Genomic DNA, 27943 nt, shown 5'->3' with positions numbered 1-27943 from the left:
TCCTGGTAGCTGTGTTTAATGGAAAGAAAAACCTTATGATGTCTGGATTACACACACGGGGAACGTTGTGGATTTGAAAACTGCCAAGTGAGACAAAAGGGAAAAAACAAAGAAGAAAAAAGGTAATGTTTTCGTATAACGTGGGAATGTGTTGATCTGGAGTAAAGTAAAAGATTTAGAGGTCGGCTGTGCAATTAGTTCAACAAGGAAATACCACAATTATTAATCATGAGAAATGGGAGGCTATATGTTATGTGGTAGAAATTGTGACTGATGTGAAAGTTCAATATAGGAAGGAATCAGAGTTGTGTACTGTAAATACTTTGAAATGAGACTTCTTTAGTATTAAGAGTATCTTTGTCTTCAGACCATAAAAGGAGAGAATTATATATGATTGTATACACATACAGATGTGTGTATAAAATTTTACATAACACCTTAAGCTGGTTAAAATAGAAAAAGTTGCCTTTAGAGCTTTCAGTAGATTATAGTGAATTTTCAAAATAGGAGTTTTAAATGAGGTTTAAGTACGGTAATCTTTTTGCACTGGTCAGCACCAGGAAATAACAGTGACTTTAATGTCTAACTAACCGTATCTTGTGATCATGAACATAAATAATTGAGTTCCAAGCTCTAGCAGCTAAAAGCCTGAAAGAACATCCTGTATTCATCTTTCGGGAAATTTGTTGACTTCCATGTGTTGTCAAATATGATAATTTGATGTTAGTGAGTTAATATCTAAGTATTTCTGACACTATCAATTATTCTGAAAAAAATCTGAATCATTTATAGTTTGTGATGTCAGGCTATTCCTTATTTAAGATATGTTCCATGGACGTAATCAAAAATCCTGATAGGTGAGATTTTTTGCCCGAGTTTGGCATAGAAATCTTGAGGGATTCTCAGAAACTGTCTTATCTAGCCATCTTCTATAGGGATTAGGGGATGGGCACACATGCTAAATGGAGAGCACACCCAATGATTGTGTGCAGGAGCTCTTTCCAGATGTTAGTGAGTCATTACTTCTGATTGTATGAGTGTAGTTTCATTCAAAATGTTATGTCCTGTATTCCTTCGTGGAAAGAATCTAGTCTTTTTATGACCTGAAGGACATAGGGCAGCATTCAGGGATCTGCTACTGTGATATTCAGAGGTTAAACAGAGCATGAAGTGCAATTGCTAACATTTTGTTTGAACTAAATGAACATCTTTAAAATTCAAGATGTTTTAACTTTCTGCAATACTATCCTTTGTGTATGTGCATTGCAATCTAACGCCATATTAACGCATATGAAGTCGTAATGCAATACAGATCTGTTCCGCACAGCCCACAGAGACTAAACTTCAATGAATGCATTGCCTTCATTAACATTCTAATTATCTAGAATATCTACCTAGACGCTAAAAACGACAAGAAAATAATAGTTGACTTTAAAAATCTGGAATGCTACTAAAGTCGGAGGGCCTAGGCTTATTGTACTTTTTTTAGTTTAGTGACAACTTGAGGAAAACCATTTCGACTGGGTCCAAATCAAAACTTCACCCAGCAGATGATGCTCACTGCTGGTTTGCAAATGGCCTGGGTTTTCTATGTAAAATAAATTAGCTAGTGAGATTGTGAACTGGGGCAGCATGGTGGCGCAGTGGCTAGCATTGCTGCCTCTCAGCACTGGGGTCTCACTAAATTCCCAGGATTCTATCTGTGTGCGGTTTGTACGTTCTCCCCATGTTCATGTGGGATTCTTCCAGGTGCTCTGGTGTCCTCCCCCAGTCCAAAGACATACAGTATTAATAGGTTGATTGGCTTCTGGGAAAACTGTCCCAGCTGTGAGTGTGTGCATGTCTGTGTGTGCCCTGTCATGGAGCGGCATCCCATTCAGGGTGTATCCTGCCTTATCCCCATTGCTTACCAGGATAGGCCCTGGCTCCACTCTGTATTGGATAAAGAAAATGTATGGATGGCTTGTGAGATGACAAAGATAAGTAGCCTGAAGTTTTGTCCTGTTGGAAGTCCAGGATTAGAAGTAATAAATCAAAAAATCCTGTCTGTGGTTCTGTAGTTCCTCTAACACAGCATTGCTTGTAGTTAATGTGTAGATGAATTTTAAATCGGGTGTTTCACATTATTGCGTATCTGTGATTTACTTATGAGAAAGCATGTTGGAGATTTTTTCAATCAGTAAGTTTTTTTAATATTGGGTATTTGTGTATGTAAAGTCAACTTCACTTCAAAATGTCCTCTAGGAATATCCTCTAGGAATGGTCAGTGTCTATAATTCCTGAAAGGTAAGTAAAATGTCATTGCCATTTTGTTTTCCAGATGATCAATTATTGAATTTTTAGGCATTGTTTTTAAAAATCCTTTTGGGCTTGACATAATTTTTCCCATTCATATTATTTTTGTACACTAGAATGAAAGTGGGGGCAAAACTCATTCAAATTATGCTGAGTGAATACAAAACCATCTATTCTGTACATCACATTATACCATGACAATCCAGGAAAGAGTTAATGAAATAGGTGTTACATTCTGTTATCACTTGTATTTTCCTGTGACATATCTGAAACACAAGGAGGTTAGTACGGATAGTACTGACTTGGATAAGAGATAATACAGGAAATGTGAGAAAGTGGAAAATGTCAGGATACAGGCTGTATAGATGAGTCAGGTGTTGCCTCCAGTCAATTTATCTGTGCTCGTCTTCAGGGCTTTGTTGTCTGCGATAATGTAGAAATGAAAGATTAACTAATGACTGGGGTGTAACGAGTAACAGTGCGTTACTGTATCAATGTGATGGCTAATCCTTTTACCAGCCAAAAACAGAATGGAGAAAAGATTCTGATTTTCTTTTGCTTAGATATTCTGATCTGTCTTATTAACGATATTCTCCCTGTTTCTGTCTCAAGTTCATTGTTTCATATGCTTCATTGATCAAGATATATTGAAGTTTTGATAAAGGAATAAGGGCCAGTGAGGCTTAATCTTATATAAACTCACTTTGTGGAACAGTTAAACTCCCCTCTGGTCATTCATTTTTTTTTAAATTATCTGTTGTTAGAAAACTGTATACCTTTACCTGGAATAAACAGCTTTCTGATAACGGATAGATAAAGATTTTCTTTTATTTAAAGTAGTTGAAGGGTTCCAATAATGTTTACTTGGCGTGCTCAGGACTGGGAGATAGTTGAGGAAATATTTACTTTGGCTGAAGAGAAAGTTGGGCACCACTCATAATAAATATTTAGCTAACTTTATCAATTGAACATGGGCTGAAATGCCATTCAATCAGTGCCCTTTCTGTCAACTAATGTTTGAGATGGAAAATAATCCTAAGGCTGCAGGATCAAATTAGATTCACATTCGTTATGCACTCCATTAGCCAATTAAAGTAACACGGTGAGTTGATCAACATGACTGCATCCTACAGTTCAACTGCTGCCAGAGATCTTTTGCTATCGTATTTATTGCCTAAATTCTGTGAAGCAATTAGTGTTGTCTAAAAAGACAGACTGTAGCATTAATATAAATGAACATATTAATATAGTAATATTTCTGTGTGCCACAGTCAAAAGGTTTAAACCTTTAGGAATATTTCAGCATTGTAAATCCTTTTTATATTTCGCTTGTTCACTTTTGAAGAATCCAGGGGACAGATGTGGATGTGTAGGGTGTGGGTGTATCCTGCCTCAGCTCTGGCAAAATTGTCAGAAATTCATTATATTCATGGGGAATGAAAAGGCCTACAGCGCCTGCAGTATCTCTCTGCACAATGTTCTGTCACTGTGCTTTGTGCAGTTTCTTGGGTTGTGGGTTTGGGGATCAAATCAGTGCCCAGGTCCCACTTAAAGAACATCTGGATGAGATCCTGCAATCAGGACAGAAGTCACAAAGGGGGGTGAAGGTCTGGAACAAGCTACTCAGCCATGTTGTTGAAGCCCACACTCTGGCTTCTTTCAAAAACAAGCTAGATGAGAACCTCAGATCACTACCAAACCGTCTAGATGGGCCAAAATGCCTCTCGAATGTGACTGTTCTTACAGGTGTGTGTTTCTCAATGCCGTGAGTAAATCAGCTGATTCCTGTGTTTCAGATCCTTGCTGCTCACACCTCAGGATGTACAGAAACAACAGCCTGTTTGACTCCAGGGACTATGAGGGGCCTTTCCTGTCCAAGTAAGTCAAGGGTGTGGTCTTGGTGCAGTGCTTGTGGGGAGTGGAAAGGGGCAGTTCTGGACCTGTTTGTGTTTGACCATTGATCATCAGTTTCTAAACACATGAAAAATGTTGTTTTATTCACTCTGGTACAGAAAATCCACACTAAGCAACCAACAGTATGACCATCAAATACAGTACATGAACTAGCCTCTCCTGATTTAAATGACATATGTGGCACAGATGAATAAACAGGTTGCAAATTTCCCTACTCCAAGACTTGACCTGATAATTTACCAGGTCCCCACAGACTAGAACTGGCCAGCCCCCTGTGTAGTGGACAGGCTGTGTAGAAACCCCAACCATAATGGCTTTGCTGGAGATGAACAACACTATAAAAATTTAACGTTATGCCTTGCAAAATACCTTTCATGCCAGGGCATCCCAGAGCACTGTGCAAATTTCTAGAACAAAAGTTCCCATGAAAATGCACTGTGGTGCCTCCTGACTGGCTCAAGCTGGAAAGCTTCTTGCTTGAGCACAGGTTCAAGTCTACAGTCATGAGTTCGAGCCTGGATCATAATGCTATTAGATTGGGATTGGGATTCTCCAAGTGGCAGCTCTCAGCCAAAGGTCGGGTGGGACTGGATGGCCAGAGCTCACTTGGGTGACTCCTGTGACCTCCTGGACACTTGCACTGCGATGCTGTCAGTGAGGGACACACCTCTACTCCTGTCGGAGCTACTACCCAACTGTGCTGCCTGTACCCCTCTTCCTTCTCCTCTGTTGTGGAGTTGTTTTCTGATAATCTCTTGATCGACAATTCACCAAGTAGCAGGCACGTGGCTAATTTCCACACGCAGGTCACTGACCCAGCTGTGTCTGTGCTCCACAGTGGGTTCCCTCGTGATGAGCCCTCGTCAGAGAGGTCCAGCCTGTCACGCCCCAGTGCCAAGGCCATTTACAGTGAGTACAGCCAGCTGCTGCTCGTGCACTTCGTGAATCAGGGTGGAAATGTTCAAAAATCATCCCAGTACTCACAAGAGAAACTCTAATGGTAGATTTAAGCATTTTTCATCTGTATTGTAAATACACACTGTGTTCCAGAATATTCTGAGGCTGGAATGGCAGTCACATCCATAGAGCAGCTGTCCTGAAGATATCATAGATACAGTATATACCTAGTTGATAATGCAGACCAAATACACCCTGTAGCCGAGCAGATTCATTTATTGAGGGACCAGACAGCGAGGATAGCCTCGCTTTTATGGGCAGTTCTTTCCAGCAAGGTCTCTACAAGGCCATTTGCTCCTATTTTTACAGAAAACAATTAGGCCTTTTCACAACTGAATTGGGGTGACAGGCCTTGGACATGCAGTAAATTTAAGTTATTTTGTCCTGGTGTCATTTGTCACCAGTATTTCACGAATCATGAAGGTCTGTTCCTAGAATAGTGGAATTGGGTCGGGCAAGGTTGTTTTTGTTGTAATCTTGGTTTATGGTACTCACTGAGTTCTAGCTGCAGGAGATCTAAAGTTAATAATTCTTGAGCTCATCCCTTTACCTGTCAAGGCAAGTTTCATATCAAAGAGATGTCATATCGAAAAACCTGGCCTTTGTAGATCAGGTCTTCTTCTCTTTCGCTTACAGAGCAGAGGAAGGAGTATGCAGAGGCAATAACCAGACAACCAGACAACTTCCAGTTCCGGGTGGAGGTACAGTCTGAAAAGTAGCTTCACTAGCCCATCCCATGTGGAAGAAAATACTTCCAGATTCAGAGCTGTTTAATTTCAATTCATGTTACAAAAATCTCTTATAATCAGGTCTGAAGACAAAAAATTACAGCAAAATTGGTTTGCCAGTCTGCCCGCTGGGTCCTCCAAGAGCTCAGGCCTCCCTCTTTCCCTCCTCCTGCAGCACCTGTTCACGAGCGAGCTGGACAACAGGGAGGTGCACACCGTCGACGACTGCATCTCCCAGCTCAAGCAGCTGGATGCCCAGGGGCGGGTCTGGGGTCAGGACATGCTCCTGGAGGTGCAGGGGAGCAGCCTGCAGCTCACCGACATCGAGACCAAGGTGAGGAGAGGGGCCAGGGAGGTCATTCTGCTGGCTTCTGGATGTTCGAGGTGTCCCTGCCCTCATGGTCACTGATGTCTAGTGCACCTGTGCAGTGGCCAGGCCTGAGAAACTGGGAGGAATAACTGGTACTTCTCCCAGACGAACCAGAGCTGAGCCTCCTCCACTTACATGGATCATATGGTACTGTGGGTTAGAAATGAATTTCACCTTTGAGCCACTGCTTTGGTTGAATGTCAGCCTCTTTTCCTCTCTTTGTCTACTCCAGGAGGAGCTGGAGTCCTTCCCCCTCAGTGCCATAGTGGAGGTCAAGGCCGTGCTGCACAGCTGTGTGTACGACTCCATCCTGACCATCACCGTGCGGGAGCGCAACAAGAGTCGGACCAGCGTCTTCCTCTTCCAGTGCGAGGAAATGGGGGTGAGGATGCCTTCTGGACATTGAGACCTAAACCTGGGTGCTCTGTCCCTTTGTCAAGGCAGAACTCTGTGCTATGTACAGAGCTCTCTCTGCTCCCTGTTTCTCACTGTGTGTCCCCTGCAGGCAGAGCATGTCAGGGCAGACTTGGACAAGGCTATCGACCAGAGGAGAGAGGAAACAGGGAAACAGGACAATCTCCGGTAAGGCTGAGAAGGCCACACTGTGTCCAGAAACGAATTCTGCCTTTCAGTGTATGCACTGTGACGACAGGAACTGCACACACAGCAAGATATTTAAGAGCTTTCTGTTGCAGAAATAAATGCACAGGCATTATTCTGAAAGTACCCATGTTAGTGTAAAACTCATAAAATACTGCACGGTTATTGAAAGGAGAAATCCAATGAATACAATTTTTTATCTTGTTGGGCAAATGCTGAAGGTTATGGGAATTTTCCTCAGGGAAAATCTCCTTCATGTAAGTTAACTAGCCCATCATATGAGCTTGGAAGATCTTTCACTGGTCAGTGCTGTTTTCAGTGTCTACCTCTGCCCCCTCATCTCTCTCAGGGACAATCTGGAGAACATCATTGGCCAGCAGGGCCCGAGGCAACAACGCAACAAGCCGCCTCCCCTGCTGCCTCCCGTGGACAGGTGGTCTGGACCAGAACCACACTCGTCACAGTGGACCACTCCAGATTATGGTGGGTCCGTCTAAATGAGTCCCAGTCTAATCACTGTTTGAAGTAATGACAGGCTGTTTAGGCCCTTTTTGCGGAAGGATCCAGAGAGCTGTGAAACCCAGACCACAAGAAAGGATAACATAAGATAAACCCGATTGTTCTACTTTACCCATTCTGTGGTGTTCAGCAGATGAACATGATGGACATCAATATCTTTATAATTGGCAAACCAGTGGGCCAACTGCTGTACTCTTAGGAAATGACATATACAGTCAGTTTGACCATATGGAAAATTGAGGCTTAAAACTCATAAACATTTCCTAAGAGTAAGAGGCATCGACAAATGAAAACGAGTATTTACTAATCAGTATGTGTAACACCTTGACAGTGACTGGTGGGTGGTGCTGTAACTTCATGGGTTCTGGTTCAGTTCTGCCTTGGAGTGCCCTCTATGTATGGGTTTTGTAGGGGCAGGGCTCTTTTATCACGAACTTCCCCTGTCTGGAGTAGCACTGCTACAACACTGACCCCAAAGTAGCTGAAATAAAATTCTAGGGAGGAAAGGAAAGTGGAATAGTTGCTACAATTTAAACAACAAGGCTTTGTTTTGCATTTTGTGGAGTGACTGAAATTGCACAATATATGGGGAAATGCTGCAGACGTTTTGGTTGTGTTTGTGTGCTCAAGTGTGCAAGTACAATGTGATGACTTGTGCGTCACTGGCCGTGTGAGAGATACGGAGTGATTGCTTCAATTCTCTGTGTCTCTCCCAGAGGAGGACAACTACTCCCAACAATTCACGCCCCAGGAGGAACCCCAGTATATGCCAGAGGAGCCCCCAGACCTGCAGCAAGCTGAGTTAGAGAGGAACGTGGTCAGTACTCACACTGTAACGATTAGAGGAAGCCATTTGGCCCATCATCCCCTGCTGCTAACAATAAATAAAAAATAGATATATAGATTTTAAAGCACTGTCTAGTCAAAAGCATAGGAAATACATCAACAGATGATAAAGTGAAGTGACTGGAAAATTAATGCAAAAAAGTAGATCAAAAGAGTGCAAGGTTCTTGTATTCCTTGATTGCCTTAAAAAGAGCTTTCACAATTGTGAATAAAACAGCAAACAGCAAGTTCATCTGAAGGCTGCTGTAACCACATTGTGTGACTAGGGACAGCATGATCTTTCATAACAAAGCTAGATGCTTTCAGAGAGTTACTGTTCTTTGTGCTTGAGAAAATGAATGTGAGTTAAATGGTCCATTTTCTTCTTCATTAAGGCTTGTTACTGTATATTCTAGTGTTCATCCTACATGAAAATGGAGAGGATACTGTCAGTCTCTGTCATATTCCCTAAAATGCTTGGTGCACTTCTACCAGATTTCAGCAAACTGTTTTAGTGACTGTAGCAGAAATACAAAAGTGCACCTACAGTATGAGGCGGCCACAAACTGAATCTACTGCCGTCTCTCCCCTGGACAGAGGTGTGTACAGAGAAAATAAAATGTCTGGGCTTCATGCGTGTGTGTGCATGTCTAGGAGATCCTGAACCACGTGCTGAACGATGTGGAACTCTTTATTGGCCAAGTGGGGGCAGTGGTGGCACAGACTCCAGGGAAGGAGAAGAAAAAGAACAAAAAAAATAAAAGTAAAAAAAGTGAGTCTAAAAAAAGATGAACCATGAAACTGTTTCCCTGCACTTTATTTTTCTTTTTTAAAAGATGTCTGCTGCCCAAATATAATTTATTCTATTTATCTCCTTATATTACTGAACAAAGTTTCAAATGTCCCACCTACTTTTCTGTAAAAGAGAATATATAATTGCATATTAGTGTTCATTTTCACCGCAATTGGCAAATAGGCATTTTCATCACAAAGTAAACTTAGTGTATTCTGGATCTTTTGATCTCTTTTTTAAAAATACTCCTTTATTTCACAAGGAATAATAGACAAGGTAAGTTAACTGAGAACCTGACGTACGAGCAGTAAGAATGAAGACCCGTTTGTACATTTGAGCAGTCTGAGAGAAGTTGCTCCATAGTACAACAATGTTTGTTTGAACTCAGCAGTTTCCAGTTTAAAGAGTCCAGAACCCTAACAACTACCCTACGCTGCTGCCTCGATGTTTGTAAAATCTTGCAATCTTCACTCGAAGATTAGTCTAAGATTTCAATAGCCTGGCTTTGGAGCTTTTCCGAATCTACAAAGGTTTTTTCAGTAAGTAAATTCCATTTAATCAACCTGGGAAAAAGCAGTATAGCAGCACCTGTCCCAAACTGTATGAGACATTCAGTGGAGACTCTGCGTGTTCGCTCTCTGCAGATGCTCCTGTACAGGGATTACCATCGACAGGGGAGTTCGCCTCCTGTATGCAGAAAATCAAATATGGATTCAATCTCCTGGTACAGTATAAATCAACATCTGGTATCTTGTGCCTTATGATGTATAATACGAACCCTTGTAAAGCACAGTGAAGGAAAGCAAGAATGGGAAAGTGCAAAAATGAATATCATGTGTATTTACTGTCAAACTTTCAGCTGGTAAGGGCTGTTGAGAATCAATATAAATTGTGGTAGCCCAAAAATGCATTATAGTTTGCATTTAAAATTTAGAGCACAACTTCCAGTTTAAGCGTTTTAAGTGTGATCTATAATAATGCAGAGTGAACTATTAGAAAATGTTGTGTAAGCATTCTATTAACATCACTCTCAACAACATACCATGCGTCTGCTCATGATTTGTTAACTGTATTGCAAGAGGCAATGTGATCATTTGGATTTCATCAGTGGTTTATTGTAACTGTAATGATGCACAGTGTCGTACTCAGCCTGTAAAGGGCAGACGTTTGTCTTCAGAGAAAAGGAGGATGAGCTGTAATCCCTTGCAGATGAAACTGTTTCATCCTATGTGCTCCTTTCATAATACATGTCAGCAATATTCTGCTAATAAAACCCATCTGCCCTTCTCTGCCTATAGGGGAAGCTGAATGGCAAAATCCACAACCCCAGTGCACCTGACTTTGTCCATATCCTCTTCTCAGCTTTGGGTTTTGTGAGTATCGCTCTAATTTTCTCACCTATTTCTGCTCAGGAGAAAGTGCAGCAGGTTCGGTTATGGTTGCTATTTGTGTGCTTATGTGTGCCAAATGTCATTTCTCCACAAAAGGGGAAGAGCGTTAAAAATGAAGAAGAAGAAGAAGCAGCAGTTTTTTTGAGAATAATGGGCTGTGGGAGTCTGGAACACGCTACCCAGATAACTTGTTGAAGCTGATAACCCTTGTTTCCTTCACGAAACATCTGGATTGGGAAAACCCCCCCCCTCTCCTTGTTACGTGTATGAGACGTCTTTTCAGAGATGTATTAAGGCTCATGAGAGAGGGGCATATTCTAGCAGACCCCTGGGGTTACTAAGCAGTTTGGTGGGACATTTTATGAGAATATTTTTGTTTGTACAACCACAGTAGGTTCACAGATGTTTGCGTTGTTAAATTGTGATGGCTGCTTTCTGTCTATCAAGTGCACTTTGATCAGATTTTCATTAAGTCCCGAGTGAGTAGATATAATAAAGAAAAGACAGCTTAATCATTATGGGACTTCAAGCATGTGGAGGTACCCAGACCAGTGGACTATCTGCTCTCTCCCCACCTTCTCAGCTTACATCTAATTGCCCCTGGAGAGACCTTCCGCCTTCCGTCCTCATCCCCCTGCTCACGCCACCAGCCATCCAGCTGCTGAGGCAGGTGGTCAGTCCTGAGGAGGACCAGCTATGGCGCTCGCTGGGTGATGCCTGGAATGTGCCCAGGTGAAGCGCTTTTTGCATTCTTTGGCCGATCTGTTGTGTCTCAGCTTTTTGTTGAAGCGTGCCAGTGGAGCGCCTTGCACTACTTGCTTCTGTGATCGTGTTCCTGTGCAGTTTCAGCATGGGGGGTGGGAAGGTTAGGGTTTCAGGTCTTAAAACAAGCCTGGTTTGGGGGCTATTGTGGTCAAGACATACTGAGTCCCCAGTGTGGCATCACCTATGTTACATCAGTAGATGCTTTGGAAGAAAACAGTGTTTTCAGAGACTCCATTCCTTATGGTCCCCGTTTCAAAAACACTCCATTGAGATCTATAAGGATTTAAGCACCTGTCTCTATATATGCCATCTGGGCCTCTCCCTCAAGTGCTATTTACAACAGTGATATTTACAACTTCTTCAGGCTCCGCAGCCGAAACGTTGTGTTTTCTTTCTTCTTTTTTTCAGCATGGAATAAACCTATTACTTGTTCCTTTGCAGCCTACGCATGCTGACGCAGCTACCCACCTGAACTTAACAGCAGTGTCACCAGCTTGTAGTCTGATCTTGTCAGAAGTCTGAAGCTAAGCAAGGCTGGACCTGGGCTGTACTGGGATGGAAGAGGGTGTTATGCCATCGTTGTCTAATGCTAACAAGGGATCATATCCGCCCCTTTATTTCAGATCGCAGTGGCCAGATGGCAATAACATCCCTCCCTATATCCCCGAGTTCTCTGATGGCTGGCAACCACCAACTCCAGTGATGCCACCCACAGCAAACCGCGCCAGCATGAGGCAGGAGAGTCGACGGGACGTACCAGAGAGGGAGAATATGTTTACGCCTGAACAGGTAGACATGCGACAGCCTCGGAAATAAAGCCGTCTGATACCGAAAAGATAAGGCCTTAGTTCATATCTTTTCAAAAGCTTTTACATTTTCAGAAAAGTCTGTCCTATCTTGTCATTCACTCTTATTCTTACACACTTTTCAGAAATGCCGACATAAAAATAACATAAAAACATAAAAGTTCAGGATATACTTTTTTCTAGAGACCCAAAACTAGCCCTCAGTTACTGACCATGCTGTCATGTTAGAACGTCCTTTCTGTCACGCAATACTGAAACTCCTTAGTATTGTGCAACTGTTTAACACTGTTAACTAAAACTGTTTACTGTCTTCTGTAGTTTTATTGGTATTTTATGCTACAGTTACAGTATTTTTGCATGTTGACTGGACTAGCATTGTAAATCACTTTGGATAAACACACATCTGTGAATCTATATCTATGTATTTATAATGTATATGTAATCACAGTATTCCTTTTTGTGTTTTCCCCCTGCAGAATCCAGAACCCTGGAGCAGTCCCCAGACACGGTAATGTAAAACCAGAATCGTACATAAAACGAAAACTATCTCTTATGCACTCTTTCAAATCCCTGGTCAGTGGCCACATGTGTATACAGATTGTCATACAGATTAATTACGAGCCTTACAAGCTTTGTTTTTTTATGTTCAGATTGTACCAAATTGTCTTGAGAAACAACTTTGCATCCACTTCACCCCACACTCCCACACCTGGGTGACACACAGCAGCCATTCTCCCCCAGCTGCCCAACTGTGCTCAGTGTGCAGCAGATCCGATGGAGAAGTGAGAAATGGCTTCAGCAATTAGATGACGGGGAAAACGTTCGGGAGGCCAGATTGTGCAAGTCAGCCCAGAGTGGAGTTTAGCCATTAACTGTGCCCTGGGATCTTTAATGACTAAGTGGTCAGGACCTGAATGACAGCATCTCCTACAGCACAGTGTCCCCAGTCAACATACCTGGGCAACGGTTTGGAAGTTCTGGCTGCTTCATGCAAGCACACCATCTTCTGGTCCACCACTTAAAGCAGAAACCTGCTTCTTTGTTCTTGGAAAAGGATTTCACAGTCCTTTCCTGACTGTTTTCCTTTTCAATCCAACAGAGCTCGCAATTCGACCTTTATAAATAAAATAATGTTTAAATATCACTGAAACAATAAACCTGAGAGACAGGAGAGGTGAAACCAGGAGCTAATTTCTAACCTTATTCTACTATTTAAGAGCAGAAACTGTTTCAAAAATCACAAGCAAACAGTTTGATATAAGGGCTTGATGATCTAAACTATCAAAGTTTGCAGGGTTGGAATGAAAACCAGAAGATAGAGGAGGGGTCAAAGACCAGGACTGGGAAACGGGTTTATGGCTCTCAGGGAACTGGATTGAGGAACTCTGATGTAATTGTTTCAAAACTAATTTTATTAGTGTTTGGGGGAGAAATATGATATGATAATACTTTATTGTCAGATTTCTCAGAAATATGTCTTCTATCAAATACAAAATAAGCACATACAGTTCATAGATGTAATACTTCATCAGTGTCTTCCTGATCTTTGTACAGATCATTTGCATCTGTCTGTTTCAAAAGATTTTCCAAAATGTCTATTTTTACTGTTTTTTATTTCAATTACTTTTCAGAGGTTATCACTTGTGAGACTTTGGCATCCTGCACCACTCTGTTTGATGTCAAAATGTCTCTTCTCTGTTCTGTGCTAAAGAGCCTGTTCATTCCAACGTCCTAAAGCTTTTGCTTAAAGGCATGAGAGGTTTCCTGCAGTCTGTCTGTGCATTGCTAAGTTTAATCTTTCCAATGTAAACGTCTTTACAATGTCTGTTTCTGTGTCACAGCTCCAATGAGAACCCTCGTTACATGCGTGTGATGTATGATTTCATGGCCAGGAACAACCAGGAGCTGAGCATCATGAAAGGGGATATAGTGCAGGTGTGCCAAAATCTTGTCAATATGTGCACTAACCCATCTTGTGTATGTGTACCAGTGCACAAATCTGTCTGCATGTGCATGCATAATCCATGTTGTGTATGTGTGCACCTGCACTGATCTATCTGTACTGTACAGTATGTGCGTGCACTAACCCTTCTTGTGTATGTGTACATGTGCACTGATCAGTCTGTACACGCGTTCAGTAGTCCATCTTGTCGGCATGCACTGATTCACTGAATTGCTTGCATGTGTGCCTATTTCTTTGGTGCCTCTATGCATTTGTGTGAGTCTATCTGGTGTGTTTGTATACCTCTGTGTCTCTGGCTGTTTGACATCCATCTATGGGTTCACATATTTGTCTTGTGTTTTCATGTCCGCGTGTGTATTTGTATGAGGATCTGTCTGTCTGACATCTTTGTTGGGGGTCTGTGTGCTTTTGTGAAGGATCTGTCTGATATCTGTGTTGGGGGGGCTGTGTGTGTCTGTCTCTGGTGCGTGCAGGTGCTGGATGGCTCCAGGCAGTGGTGGAAGGTGCGCAATATCCGAGAGGAAGAAGGCTTTGTGCCACACAACGTTCTGGAGACCATGGAGGAGAATCCGCAGGCTGAGTACCAGGTGAGATGTGTCAGAATACTTCCCCAGAGTTACATGGCATTTTCCTGGCTTGATGTACTTGACTACACTTTACTCTGCTTTAACCATAAAACAGCACATTACATTTTAAAAGTAAAAATACAACCTTGTGACAAAGTAAACTTTATAAAACTGTACCAACCTCGTACTGGACTGCACACTTTCACATATTGTCTGCATGAGGTAGAGAGCGCTTTCCCTTTCCTTCCTTCCTAAATGCAAAATAATATATTTTGTTACAGCAAGCTGAATGCTTCATGTGAAATTTTCAATATTTCCAGTTCAATTGCATACTGTATGCTCTACTGATAACCAATTACTGAGACAGAGCTTTCTGGTTTCATCATCCCTGGTCTCAAAATTACACGTTGACTAAAATAAGCATTTCTTTCTGCTCCAAGTCTTTAACCATTGTTCAGAAAGTACCTCAAAGGCTAATCACTAGTTTATATTAGTGCAGCTCACAAACCATCTCTCCAGCTGTGTATAACTTTGTGGATTTGCATGTCATTCTCACTGTTGGGCATCAGCACTCTGGATTCTAGAGTGGGGCAGTCTTCAGAGATAAGGGTGGGTGGAGGGACATGGGGACAGCGAAGCTTATCGCAAAGGGAGGGGAACATGCTAACTGAAAGTTTAATGTCTTCAACACCCCCCTCCCTTCTTCCTTTCCTAGGATGTGCTGAATCCTCCAAGTCTGAACAAGACTTCTAAGCCTCAGGAAGTGAAAGCCTGGCTGGAATACAAGGGCTTTTCCAAAATGTAAGTCCTAGTAGATATATACCCCTGCTCAGTTCATGGATTCTCGCTTCTATGTTGTGACTGTTTCTGGTGTAATTGTTAACAAACCATGCATACCTTATGTCTAACAGTTGCATGCAAGAATTAAATGTATTGAAACTGGTTATTCCCTTCAGTAAATGCCATCACCATTAATCTCAAATGTATTTTCTCAGCTAAAGATAAATTTAGCTACATGAATGCTCACTGAAGATGTTTTATTCAGTGAAATGCAAATATTCCATGCAAGATGTAGATGAAGTGCATCACATTTTTTCAGGCAGAGCTAATTACAAAATCCAACCGTCTACTTGAGTTTCAGTACGCCACGATGACCAAGAAGAAGGTGGTACAGTTTCTCACCAGAAAGCTGTGTGTGTGTGTCTGCAGAACAGTGCGCTGTCTGGGCGTGCTCAGTGGGTCTCTGCTCCTGGGAATGACGCGTGACGAGCTGAAGTCGGTTTGTCCAGAGGAAGGTGGAAGGGTCTTCTTCCAGCTGCAGGCTGTCAAGTCTTCACTGGCAGTGAGTTCCTTAAACAATCCCCCCCCCAACACACACACACCACTGTGGGCCAGTGAGAGCTATACTCATCACTGTACAAAGTCCACACCATTCAGGGTTTGATTTAATGAATTGCAGGTCTCCAGCACAGTGGCACACCGCAACCCTGACTGTTTAATCTGTTAGGAATTTAAATTAAAGGGCCACAAATACATGAATCCTTCAGCATTCAGAAAAGAAAAATGGACTTTATGAAAAAACATACAAAGTGCAATGAAGTTCCAAAATTATAATCATTTATGGTCACTGCAAACTCCTGACACTTCTCGGCACTGAATGAAAGGAGCCTTTAATATGGATTTCATGTCAACTCTCTGATGGCTTAATTGTATTTTGTTTTCATAGCTTGCCAGTGAAAGTGGACAAGACCCATACTATCGCTGAGCATGGAGAGACTACGGCTGAGCTGTGAAACTCTTAGATACAGGTTGTCTGTGCACTCACAATCCTGTTTGTCACCATCAAAGTCCCCCGTCCCCTTCAAAAACTAAAAGTCATTTTTGTAAAACTGGTTCATTGGTAGTGCTGGTAGTTCTGCACTGCATTATACCCCGGTGGGCCCACTAGCTTCTCTTCTACATGTTGGACTCATTGATGTACATGTGGATCTCAGTTAGAAATGTCTGGGAACACATATACAACAATGAAGTAGGAGTTTGTGTTAAATGAGAAGAAAAATATAAAGTTGAAGTGGTGTATGTTTGCATGATATCCCAGTGCACTTCTGATTAGAGTGGTATGTAGAATGTGCTGCTGAAAACACATTTCTCTTGTTAATGACTTAGTGATTCTAATATATCAATGGCATGAAAAATTCAGTAATTTAATTACTGTAACAACCATTTTAAATGTTTATATGAACCAAATACATAAACAATGTACATAAATTGCCCTTTCTGAAAAAATGGCATTCTTACGAAACGAGTTTGTCATTTATTAAAAGTGTTGTGAAGATAAACCATTAATCAATTCCAATAAAAAAGCCCTCCACTGTGATCACACACTTTTAAAAACTTACACAAGTTTAATTACTAATTGATAAGAGCGCTACATTGCTATACCAAGTGCAAAGATAAATTATTATATTTTAAAAAATAATCTGCATGCATCCTTCCTGTATTTCAGAGCTGTTAACTATCCTGCCTAGAAATGTAAAAACTTTACAAAGTTCTAACTTATTAATCGCATGTATTTATAGAGCAATAAAGTAATCACATCCTTAACTTTTAAAAGTTGCCTTTATTATAGAAAACATAGGTGGTTATCACTAACTCAGTCCTTGTTTTTGTTAGGTCAGTTAGAGAAAATGTAAACTGACAATTCTCCTTGTTCTAAGACACATGTTTCCAAAAATATTTTGAAGTGCTGTATTTTCCTGTATTGGATTTCCACAAATCCTTTACTTCATTCCTTCTTGTATCCCCACTTTGCCATCTTGTTATTTATGGGGGTTTTGATGAAATTCTTTGATTTCATGTAGGCCCCAATCTTCTCCAGCGCCTGCCAGAGAAGCACACAAACCTGTTAGCAGGAGGTAGCCTTGCCCATATTGTAATGAGCTGGAAGAGGTTTGAGTGGGTCAGCACTTTGAATTGGCTGCAAAATAACAAGATTAATTCCATGCTTAAAAGTAAAAAGGAGAAAATGGCAGCTGTAGAACCTTGCTCAAGTGCCTTCTCATACCTAAAGAAGGCTCTACAGCCAAATCACTGTTTTTCCCTTTTATTTTTGAGCAAGAACTTAACCTTTACTTGGTCCTGTAATTAAGTTCAACAACTGGTTATTAACATCTTGCCTGCTGCTCATACAGTACATGGGGAGAATGGGAGTGGGGGACAGGACTCCTCTGAAATGATGCCCCTCATCAGAGCCATTAATTTTTTGACGCTTTACAAATACCTCAGTCTCACAGGAGTCAGTGCAGCTCACTGATGTCACTGCAAGCGTGCGGGCTCCCATTAAGTCACAGGAGCAACTAATTCCAACCTTTCCTCTGGCAGTGCTCTGCCACTAACCTGGCTCAGGCTCAAGTCAGTGAGAGCTCAGGGAAGAGCACCAGTACAGAACATGGTTTGGTTTTTGGCACTCAGATTAGAGAGGTTTCATTTTATCTCTTCTTGTCTGACCTGTTTTTTACTGATGGCACACCACTGTGTTGACACACCAGCTAGAAAATGCTGTTCAATATAAAACTAAATTTCAAGAGGTATTTTAATTAAAACAACAGATCTGTTAACACCCATTTACTAATGGCTATACTGCAAGATTCAAGAATGGGGCTAGTAAACAAAATCTCAGTAGAGAATATGCAAGCCTGAATGGATTAACAGTACTGTTCAGTGATTAACAATAATCTGTTTTCACAAAATGTCATGTCCTAGAGTTTCAGAAAAATGGGACATATTTACACAATAAAATAATGCAGTATGCTGGCATTGCAGACATTTGACATTTTAACATGCTGCTTTTTACCCAAACAAAAAGCCACCTTTCCTTTCCACTGATTCACCAGGGAACAAAAGAACAGACACTCACCTCAAACCTGTCAAGGAACTCCTTCAGATTCTTGAAATCATCGAGACACTTGGGTTCAAACATTCGGTGCTGGTCCAACAGCTCGTACATGATGAAGTCGACAAAAGTGATCTGTCAGAGAGAGAACAGCTAAAGTTTCACTCATGTTTGCATTTAGTGCTTCATATAACGATCTAGCATTCTGTAGGAGCAGCATTCAACTTATTTTTAAATAAAGTTTGTATAGCTTGTCAGAAAAGCCAGCTGGATTCTATCTCAAGGAGGTATTATAGATGAAAATGTGCTGACCCACACAATTGCATATCAGTTGTCTATTCACTTCTAAATGCACTTGGGTAGGAACACAAAAAATGTCACCATAGAAGGAAAACAGAATTAGACTACAATTTACTCTCTGTGGTATCAAACAGAGCAAGTAAGTCTGGTTACCCATGTCCACATTAAGATCAGTTATGAGTAGCCCACAGTATCTGTTCATTTTCAGAGTTCATTTTTCCCCAACCTTATCTCCTGCGAACCACTTCCTCTCTCCCATGAAGTTGGAGAACTGCTTCAGGACACTTGGCAGCTTCTCCAGGTATGCAGACTTCTGGTTATCCTGCAAGAGTTCAATGAGCAAAAAGAAGAAGCTTGTTCAGAAATGTTTGCCACGCACAGGGAGAAAGTGGACATTCACATCCCCTGCCTGAGTCACACTAATCTGAGGCATCAGGGGATGAAAACCATTAATGATTAACTGGTCTCAATGACTAGTTATAATTATTATATCAGCAGTTTGGCTAGAACCTAACAGATGCAAGAGAGACGAGATATACAGATGCAGCCATTCAAAGTGCGCAGTACAGACACGTACCGGGGGTAACTGGCTATGGCCTCGCGCATCGTGACGCGCGATGAGGCAAAATACCGCGGTACGTGATTGGTTGACCGACAGGGGCACTCATGGTGCGTTAATCGGTCGTAGAAAGATTTAAATGTCTTTACTGTGCCAGTTTTAGTATTGAATATTTATATGGAATTTTACCACTGAAGGGAAATCTTAGTAGCTGAGCATAAAAAGAATAGGAGCATACTGTAACGCGTGTGAAGCCCATAAACAATATTAATTTTGGAACATAAACATACAGTATATGGCTGGTCTCGGTACTTTAAAGAAAACATACACACCAGTATTCCATTTCTCCCTAAACATTTTAAGCATCGAAGTCTTTAACTAACGTGATACTGGAGTCAACAAGCATACTTTTAGAATTTGATTAAAAGGGAATATAATATGGAATCGCGTATCTAAAGAAATTAATAACGATATAATTATATTCATGTACCGCAACACAAGAATAGTACACGCCGTACGACATCTGTTGATAATGTTTGTAGGGCTTTTTCAACACTCCTCATGTGACCTTGCCGGTGGCGCTGTGGGTTAGGTTCCTGACTCCCACATCACACGTTGGGTGTTCGAATCCAGCGGGAGCCGTGACCTTTTTTTTTTAACAAACATTTCTTTGAAAAAATAAAACGTTTCCCTGGGTCAGAGATTAAATAAAACTTCACTCGCACCAAACAAATTTATATTTCTAAATATCACAACATGATCGAATTTAAGTCATTTTAATAACAATGAATAGTCACCTATGAGTTACAATATAAACATTTATATTGATTTAAATTGCGTTTTGATTTAAATCGCAAACGCGTGTTTAAATATATGTGTTTTTTGATTCACAATCAGACAAATGCAACATAAATTGATATCTTTGTCTTCTAAGTATCTTAATAAACTTTCAGCATAGCTTTCTCCCCATTTAGATTTATTTTTCTTGGGATCTTGGGATCAAACGTGGAAAGATTAGATTGTAATCGTTTTTATTTTTTAAATACATTTTAGAAAAGTATAATCTATACTAAAAAGCTGTACACCACCTGCTATAAAGATACATATTGTAATACTTCGGATAGGATGGACACAAGAACTCAGACTTGCGGAGTTAAAGCAAGTTAAAGCCTTGATTTTATATATCACCTTTAAAAGTGGCATCTCAAAGCAATACAGTAGATGTAAAAACAGTTAAAAGGACCACAGATTACAAAGTAAATACCCAACACTGATTGTACCAATCTGTCATGCTAATAAAGCACCTTGAATTGAATTGAGAGGGGGGGGGAGGGCGAGTGAGAGAGCACAGCCAGGACAGGCAAATAAGATACACTCCACAGACATTCACGACAGCGACATATCATAAAACTTTTGCACATATTTTTAAATTATTACTTGTTTTTTAGGAAGTTAAAAAACACTTGAATTACTTATCCAGTCTCTCGAAATAAAATTATTTTTCAAGCAATGCAACTAACGTCGGGCAACGTGTTTTTTTTAATCCAACATTGACAGCCACATCTTAAATCTTGTCAGTCAGCTCTTTTTTCTCTATTTGAATTGTGGCGATTCAAACAACCTGGGATAACAAGTGGTCTCAAAGTCACCGAGCTCACAGAGCTTCAACAACAGATGACAATTTCCTTAGTCCTTCCTTAGTCTTCCTGAAATTGTCAGATTATGAGTGAATAAAAGCATTTTATTAAAAACACGTTTGCGTTTGTTTGGGAGCTATATTATGTATTTTTCATATGTAAGATATAATGATAGCTTACACATCGCACGACTTTAAAAGCTAGAAAAACAGGTTTCGAATCACATTATCTGGCGAGCCTTGTTTTGTCAAAGGACAGCACACTCTCTCGCTTGCCCTAAACAGACAATACACAGGGGGGAGGGCAAGCGAGAGAGAGAGAGAGAGAGAGAGAGAGAGAGGGGGGGGGGGGTGATATGTGAATATGATAATGTGAATTCCATCAAGTCAGGCACCTGTGAATTTGCAGTATTCCCAGAAAGAGCCGCATCCCATCCACTGTTCCTCCAGAAAGCTTATGCAGAAGTGAAGGAATTAAATATGGAATTAATATGGAATTTAATATGGAATTAAACCGGTACTGTACTGTAAACCGGTAAGTACTGTACTTACTGGGTTTTGGAGGGGAGGAGGTGTCTTTCGCTGGAAATCTCGCCCCCTTCTACTTTGAAAATACCTGTGAAACCGGTTTAATTCGTCACAGCCAGCACTCCCGCAGAAAGGGGGGTTGTATTTGCAGTGCATCGGTATACAGTAGATGGGAAAGCCAGAGCCGACCACTACGCCGCCCCCGTGTTATGCTCTTCGTTAATGTCTAAGCCGGAACACATCATTATATCTCATTTTGTATTTCTTTAAAAAAAAATTGCTTGCTCAGCCTAACAGTATTGTTGTTATTGTTTTTATCCTGTAAAGCGCTTTGAGGAGCCACCTTTAAAGGCGCCATATACAATAAAGTTCATTATTATTACTATTGTTAATTTGCTGGACAGAGAGGTGAACATTATTACGCAGAAGACAAAGATAGCGATTTACGTTGCATTGTGCATTGTGCTGCTGTAATACAGTTTTAAATAATTAAAAGTCTAAACAGTATCAGCTTTATTTATGGGTTTTAAATAAAGGCGATTTAAACGCGATTTAAATCAATATAAATGTTTATATTGTAACGCATAGGTGACTATTCATTGTTATTAAAATGACTTAAATTTGATCATGTTGTGATATTTAGAAATATAAATTTGTTTGGTGCGAGTGAAGTTTTATTTAATCTCTGATCCAGGGAAATGTTTTATTTTTTCAAAGAAATGTTTGTTAAAAAAAAAAGTCATGGCTCCCGCTGGATTCAAACACCCAACGTGTGATGTGGGAGCCAGGAACCTAACCCACAGCGCCACCGGCAAGGTCACATGAGGAGTGTTGAAAAAGCCCTACAAACATTATCAACGGACATCGTACAGCGTGTACTATTCTTGTGTTGCGGTACATGAATATAATTATATCGTTATTAATTTCTTTAGATACGCGATTCCATATTATATTCCCTTTTAATCAAACTCTAAAAGTATGCTTGTTGACTCCGGTATCACGTTAGTTAAAGACTTCGATGCTTAAAATGTTTAGGCAGAAATGGAATACTGGTGTGTATGTTTTCTTTAAAGTACTGAGACCAGCCATATACTGTATGTTTATGTTCCAAAATTAATATCGTTTATGGGCTTCACACGGGTTACAGTATGCTCCTATTCTTTTTATGCTCAGTTACTAAGATTTCCCTTCAGTGATAAAATTCCATATAAATATTCAATACTTAAACAGGCACAGTAAAGACATTAAATATACATATACATACTGTATACAGTACAGTTTGCATACAGTAATATGTTTATGTTCCTAAATCAATCTCTTTTATGAGCATGTGAAAGGCATAAGATTCTCAAAAATTACTGTACTTTGCATGATTGGAAACAAATGCGTGATTGCGAAATGCTGTGGTGTTACTTTTACAAAGATGGTCGATGAAAAAAAGAATGTGGACCAGGGCAATACTTTGAGTTTACAGCTTGTCCAAGGTCATTCATTATTAATACTATTAGTAATATCTTCGTTAAAGACTTTGATGGCGACAGCTCAAACATGAGAGGTTGAGCTTTATTAGCTCCACCTTGCGGAAATTCCGGATACTATTATTTTACTTGAGGTACTATACGAGAATTTACGGTAACTCGCGGTAGACTGCGTAAAGCGCACCGCAAAATAATGCGGTATTGCCTGCTCGTTTTGAATGGCTGCATCTGTACAGCCTGTATTTGGAGTAGCTCACCTGGCTGAAGGTACTGGCAGCACTGAAAGAAGAGTGAGGCTGCCCAGCCACCCCCCTTCACTACTGCGAGGACTGAGCCAGGGTGCTGCAGGTGTACAGATGTGGTGGCAGGAGGGGTATGAGAGAGATGCACTACGGGAAGTCTCAGGGGTGAATCCTATATACTGTACACCAGCGAGCAGAAGTGAGTGAGATTAGGATCTAACCTTCCTCCTGAACTTCTCTTACATCTCCACCATGTGCGTGATGCTTTGTGACATTCTGCCATCAGCCTTACATTACAGGGGTAGCTCTGCATCAGGACATGATTTGGTTGACCAAAGCAACACAGAGGTTACAGTTACCCGTCTTATCTAAGCACTTTTTCCTCAAGGTATAACAGCAGTAGCCCACCTGGCATTTGAACCCCTATCCCTCCCTTCAGGAGCCTAGAGCCCAGAGGTTATAAATAAGGTCATATGTTTGATGCTTGGTGGACTTGCCTCCAGTCTTTAGATTATGGGTCTAATGTTGCAGTTGCAGGTTAAAGCCTGGTGAAATTTACCGCTACTTTAATACTATAATTGCACTTATCACCGTTACTCACATAGTCTCTGTAGCAGAGGATGACAAAGTCGTTGCGGAAGTCCATCGCCTGGTTTTCCAGAATGTCCACTCGAACTATCTCGTCTTCTGTCTCACCACCTGAAAGCCGAAGCAGAGACACAGCTCTCAGTGCAGAATTCATGGTGCCCTGTATCCAAACCACATGCACGGGTGGTCTTAAAAGCCAGGGTGCAGGCAGGTAGCATACATCAACCTGCAAGTGTGGTTTAGGTATCCTTAGCTGCTGTGGTTTGGAGGCATCGTAGTGTTGAGGGCGAGTCTCATGACTGACAGGTTGTGGCTTCAAGTTGATGCTGCTGCTGATACTGCTGTTGTACCTTCAGCGAGGTACTTTACTCCAGTTGCCCCAGTCCCAGTGGGGACCAGCTGGGGGTAATCTGGCTTCCCATCCAGTGGGGAGTCACACGTTTAACATAATGGAAACCAGGACAAGCTCTGGCTCAATGAGCTAACGTGGATCAAACATGGATGCTACTGAGCTGTATTGCTATTATTAAACAATGCTGATATTAAGATTTAAAACTCTAACAAATCCAGGCTTGACAGGCTTGCACTATCTGGCCAGGTTATGACAATACACGCAGTGCAATAAATTCTTTGTTTTAACATTAAGACTTCTTTGCTTCTTCATTTCAGGGACATTCATTTATGACACGTAACTCACAATCACAGCTCCAGGTTCACTTTCATTTTGTAGATGCACATGGAATCAAACAGCATGGTGCGAGAAAGATGGCCTTCCTCCACCAGTCACCTCACACAACTGCTTGCAGAGATCGCTACAGTACCTGCCAGGGGGAGAGGTACTTACACAGATTGTGCTTGCGGGCGATGTACCTAATGATGGCATTGCTCTGCGTGATCTTCCTGTCGCCATCAATCAGGTAAGGGAGCTGAGCAAGAAGGCACAGAAAGAGAGAATTATAACATGTTTATAAAAACAAAAGGAGGCCATTCAGCCCAGCCTGTGCAATTGATTACTAGAAGCCAATTAATCTGAGGATCTCAATCATCTGTTTTCCTGATAGAACTGACAGAATCTGCCTCAATAACGATTCCTAGATATACCATACTGCTACAGCTCTCACTAAATCGAAGAAACTCAAGGCAGATATGCGTATGCGAAAACATGCATACAGGACTACTTACATTAGGGAAGTCCATTCCCAGCTTCTCCTTCTCCCCAAACCAGCAGCTCTTGTCATAGTCAGGAGCTGAGAAGCAGAGGAAGGGCAGAGAGGTAATTAAAATATTTCCTTGTGCACAGGTGCCTCTCCTCACACCCTCAGCCAATGTGCACTAACAAGTGTTCTGTAAACGAGCCAGCAGGCTCAGCCCGAGCAGTGGTGCTGTCCCTGCACGTTTCACCTGATCTTAGCATCTCTGCTTTCTCCCCACAGTGTTGAAGAAAACACCAGCTTCTCTAGCTTGCTTGTGGTCTCTGTGGCTAAGGCAGAGGTATCAAACTCAACTCCCGCAGGCCCTTGTCTCTTCTGGTTTTTGGTCCAACCTTAGAGTAGACATTAAACAATTAACCTAATTATATTAAATAACTGGAAACTGGATATTTCTTAAGGGTCTTGTTCATTACTGAACAAAATGCATTCCGTAAATGTACATATACTTACTGTATAAAGCATCTTTAGGCCTGGATAGACATATTATTTGGGCTGTTAATTAACAAATTAGACAAGCTATGCAACTGAGAGAGGTGGAACAAAACCCAGAAGACACTGGGCTCCCCCAGGGGCTGTGTCTCAGATCCCCTGGGTTAAGGTGAAGCTCTTATTACCAGGAGGATTCCAGTAACACCAGTGCCGCACTGTGTAAGCAGGTCACTGGTCCCTCTTGTGCACCGTCTTGTGAAAGACAGGCAAAATCACGGCCCACTTCGAGTTTCTGCCAATGCGACGTTCACTCCCTCAGCTGCCACGCATAAAAACCTCTTTTAAACAAACATTTAAAAAAATAATTTCTTTCCAGCTTCCCCTTTCATACCTTACATAATGCAAAACAAAAAGGGGAAACAATATTTTCAAAGAATCCTTCTGGATGAGATAACCTTGTCATTACCTTCTCCACAGGAGTAGAACTTCTCTTCATATTTGGTGCCAGTGTACTCCAGCAGGAGGCGAATGGGCTGAGCCAGCTGCGAGAATGAAATACAGAGCAGTGAAAACACCTCTTAAATAAAAGTCTCGGCACTTTTACTCACACAGGTGTTTCAGGAGGACCCTCAAGCACCTCATTTATTAATTCCCCTGGCGGTTTTTTTCAAACCATGCAAGCTTGGAACACAAGAAAGCTGACAGACGAGAGGAGGCCATTGGGCCCATCTGGCCTGTTCGTTTGTTAGCAGTTAATCCAGCTGTTTCTCAAATTAAGCCAAAGTATCAGCTTCAGCCACTGGGCTGGCTGGGCAGCTTGTTGCATCGAACACTTCTAAGCTTCAGATTCAATTCGTCAGGAAAAAAGACCTACAACTTCGCTGAAACTTATTTTTGTTTGACATGGGGTAGCTTAACTATCCTGCCCCTACAGCCTAGGTAGCAGCAGAAAGTAAAAGCTCTTCAGATGGGCAGAGGACAGTTCAAACACCCTGGGGTGTGAGGGGGAAGGCGGGGCACCTTGAACTAAAATAAACCCGAACCTATGAGGAATTCATGCTTAGATACAATTGGTCTACTAAAGCAGTGGCTAAGGGCAATGATAAGCACATACTGTATAGCACGCACGTATAGCAGGATATATTAACTGTTTTCAGATGTTTTTCCAACTTAGTAGCTGGTTATGTTAAAAAAAAAACCTTTATTAGCTATTGATCACATGTGTAAAAATACTTCGATTTTTTTAAAAGACGAACGATAGTGTTTTTTTTAGATTGGACCATGCGCGCGCCATCGGTATCTTAATCAAAGTGATGCGATTAGGCACTCGACTCGACACGTTTTTCAGCTTCTCCTGGCTGCGAGTCTTCGCATGTGTGCTAAATCCCCATTTTAGATTTTCAGCTTGAATCAGCTGTTCGTCTACCTTGACTGTAGACCATAGGAGCATGTCAAGCCTGGCCAGTTAAAGTAATCATCCAAAGTTATCTATCAATCAGATCTTTTGTATCTATACAGTTTCTGAAACGTTCCGTAACAAAAGTTCAACGGCTTTCTTGACAACATTACCTACAGTATTTCCGCGGAATCATACGTAAAGTAAGGCTTTTACAAGCGGACCTTAACCTGTATAAAAATCAGATGATGTGCACTGTTAATTCTACTCTTTGGGTCTCAAACCCTTAAAAGGGTATGATACATTAGATGATCGACTATCTGCAAACCAAAAAGTACAACGATTACAAACAATACTGAAGTGTTTTGTAACCGTGAACGTAATACAAAACAAATACAGAAAACGGATAATTGAACCTAAAGAATATACCAGAAGCAATTATTATACTACTGTACATATAAAAACACGCTCAGTTCTCCTGTAGTCGGTACAGATACAGTAGTAAATACAGCAGTCAGTATTCGTTCTGCCCATTTTGGTTTTTAAAATGTCATTATCTCACACACGACCACCGTCGGTCCGTTTCGGCGGTGCAGATTTTCAAAGTTCTCCCCGATTTAATGTCGTACTACTGTAAATCAACTAGACGGTATTTGGAAAAAACATGCTTGTAGATTTCACGGGGATAATGAATTGGATACGACATCGGGTCAGACTCCGGCTCCTCCGCTAACCTATAGTAGAAAAGGTTAGAAAATGGATGAAAGTTGTGGACAGTCGCGGGCCTAAAGAGCTCAGATCAAACAAAAGAATCTCTTGTTCGAATTGTGCAATAGCACAGGGTATCTGAGGCAGGAAGTGCGAAATAATACACAGCGAGCAATTCTAGCATGCATTTAATGATAACAAGAAGACAATAAGTGTTTCTCTTACCCCTCTGATATCCCAATAAGCTAGTAGCATGGACATCTTGCACTCGCTCTGTTGATAAAGGTTGCCAGTATGTACTGTAACAACACACTAACTCCCACTCCAAACCGAACCTGCTCTGCTTTCTGTGAAAGTTGCGTGACTGGTGTCAGAGGAAATGTGGCCCAATCACAGCCTAGACTACTAAGAGTAGGATATTTCAAAAGAAGAAAGCTGATTTTAATAGCCCGTGACTGAATAAGAGCGAAGGGGAGTTGCTATA

General features: G+C 41.3%; 2 protein-coding genes across 4 annotated transcripts; one reads left to right on the top strand and one right to left on the bottom strand.

Annotated features, from left to right (window-relative positions):
• Positions 1 to 17105, top strand: LOC148830916 (epidermal growth factor receptor kinase substrate 8-like protein 3). Of its 2 annotated transcripts, XM_088920702.1 has the most exons (20): positions 1 to 122; positions 4092 to 4173; positions 5048 to 5118; positions 5803 to 5867; positions 6070 to 6228; positions 6497 to 6646; positions 6770 to 6846; positions 7214 to 7347; positions 8100 to 8200; positions 8863 to 8980; positions 9646 to 9725; positions 10300 to 10374; positions 10976 to 11124; positions 11781 to 11946; positions 12440 to 12471; positions 13805 to 13898; positions 14400 to 14513; positions 15208 to 15293; positions 15702 to 15834; positions 16219 to 17105. In XM_088920702.1, the coding sequence occupies exons 2-20, from the start codon at positions 4115 to 4117 to the stop codon at positions 16255 to 16257; spliced, it is 1902 nt and encodes a 633-aa protein (XP_088776828.1). In that variant the 5' UTR covers positions 1 to 122; positions 4092 to 4114; the 3' UTR covers positions 16258 to 17105. The 2 variants fall into 2 exon arrangements, with proteins under 2 accessions (XP_088776828.1, XP_088776829.1); XM_088920703.1 differs by lacking the exon at positions 5048 to 5118.
• Positions 17097 to 27943, bottom strand: LOC148830915 (glutathione S-transferase Mu 3-like). Of its 2 annotated transcripts, none has more exons than XM_088920704.1 (8): positions 27685 to 27943; positions 25822 to 25897; positions 24898 to 24962; positions 24560 to 24641; positions 23729 to 23826; positions 18911 to 19006; positions 18409 to 18519; positions 17097 to 17373 (listed from the first exon to the last, which is right to left on the bottom strand). In XM_088920704.1, exons 1-8 carry the CDS (start codon positions 27718 to 27720, stop codon positions 17278 to 17280), a joined length of 660 nt encoding a protein of 219 aa, XP_088776830.1. In that variant the 5' UTR covers positions 27721 to 27943; the 3' UTR covers positions 17097 to 17277. The 2 variants fall into 2 exon arrangements, with proteins under 2 accessions (XP_088776830.1, XP_088776831.1); XM_088920705.1 differs by lacking the exon at positions 27685 to 27943 and adding an exon at positions 25117 to 25258 and having other exon boundaries at positions 25822 to 25898.

Source organism: Atractosteus spatula, chromosome 7 (assembly GCF_055471065.1).
Source record: "Atractosteus spatula isolate fAtrSpa1 chromosome 7, fAtrSpa1.hap1, whole genome shotgun sequence".
Taxonomy (NCBI): Eukaryota; Metazoa; Chordata; class Actinopteri; order Semionotiformes; family Lepisosteidae; genus Atractosteus; species Atractosteus spatula.
Note: the sequence above shows the minus strand (reverse complement) of the source record. Positions and strands in the feature narration are given on the sequence as shown.

Coding starts and splice junctions, on each gene's coding strand:
- LOC148830916 (XM_088920702.1), top strand. CDS start 4,115: ATGTACAGAAACAACAGCCTGTTTGACTCCAGGGACTATGAGGGGCCT. Junction 4,174..5,047: donor GAGGGGCCTTTCCTGTCCAA/GTAAGTCAAGGG, acceptor TGTGCTCCACAG/TGGGTTCCCTCGTGATGAGC. Junction 11,125..11,780: donor GATGCCTGGAATGTGCCCAG/GTGAAGCGCTTT, acceptor CCTTTATTTCAG/ATCGCAGTGGCCAGATGGCA.
- LOC148830915 (XM_088920704.1), bottom strand. CDS start 27,720: ATGTCCATGCTACTAGCTTATTGGGATATCAGAGGG. Junction 23,827..24,559: donor CGCCCGCAAGCACAATCTGT/GTAAGTACCTCT, acceptor TTCGGCTTTCAG/GTGGTGAGACAGAAGACGAG. Junction 18,520..18,910: donor AGTGGTTCGCAGGAGATAAG/GTTGGGGAAAAA, acceptor TCTCTCTGACAG/ATCACTTTTGTCGACTTCAT.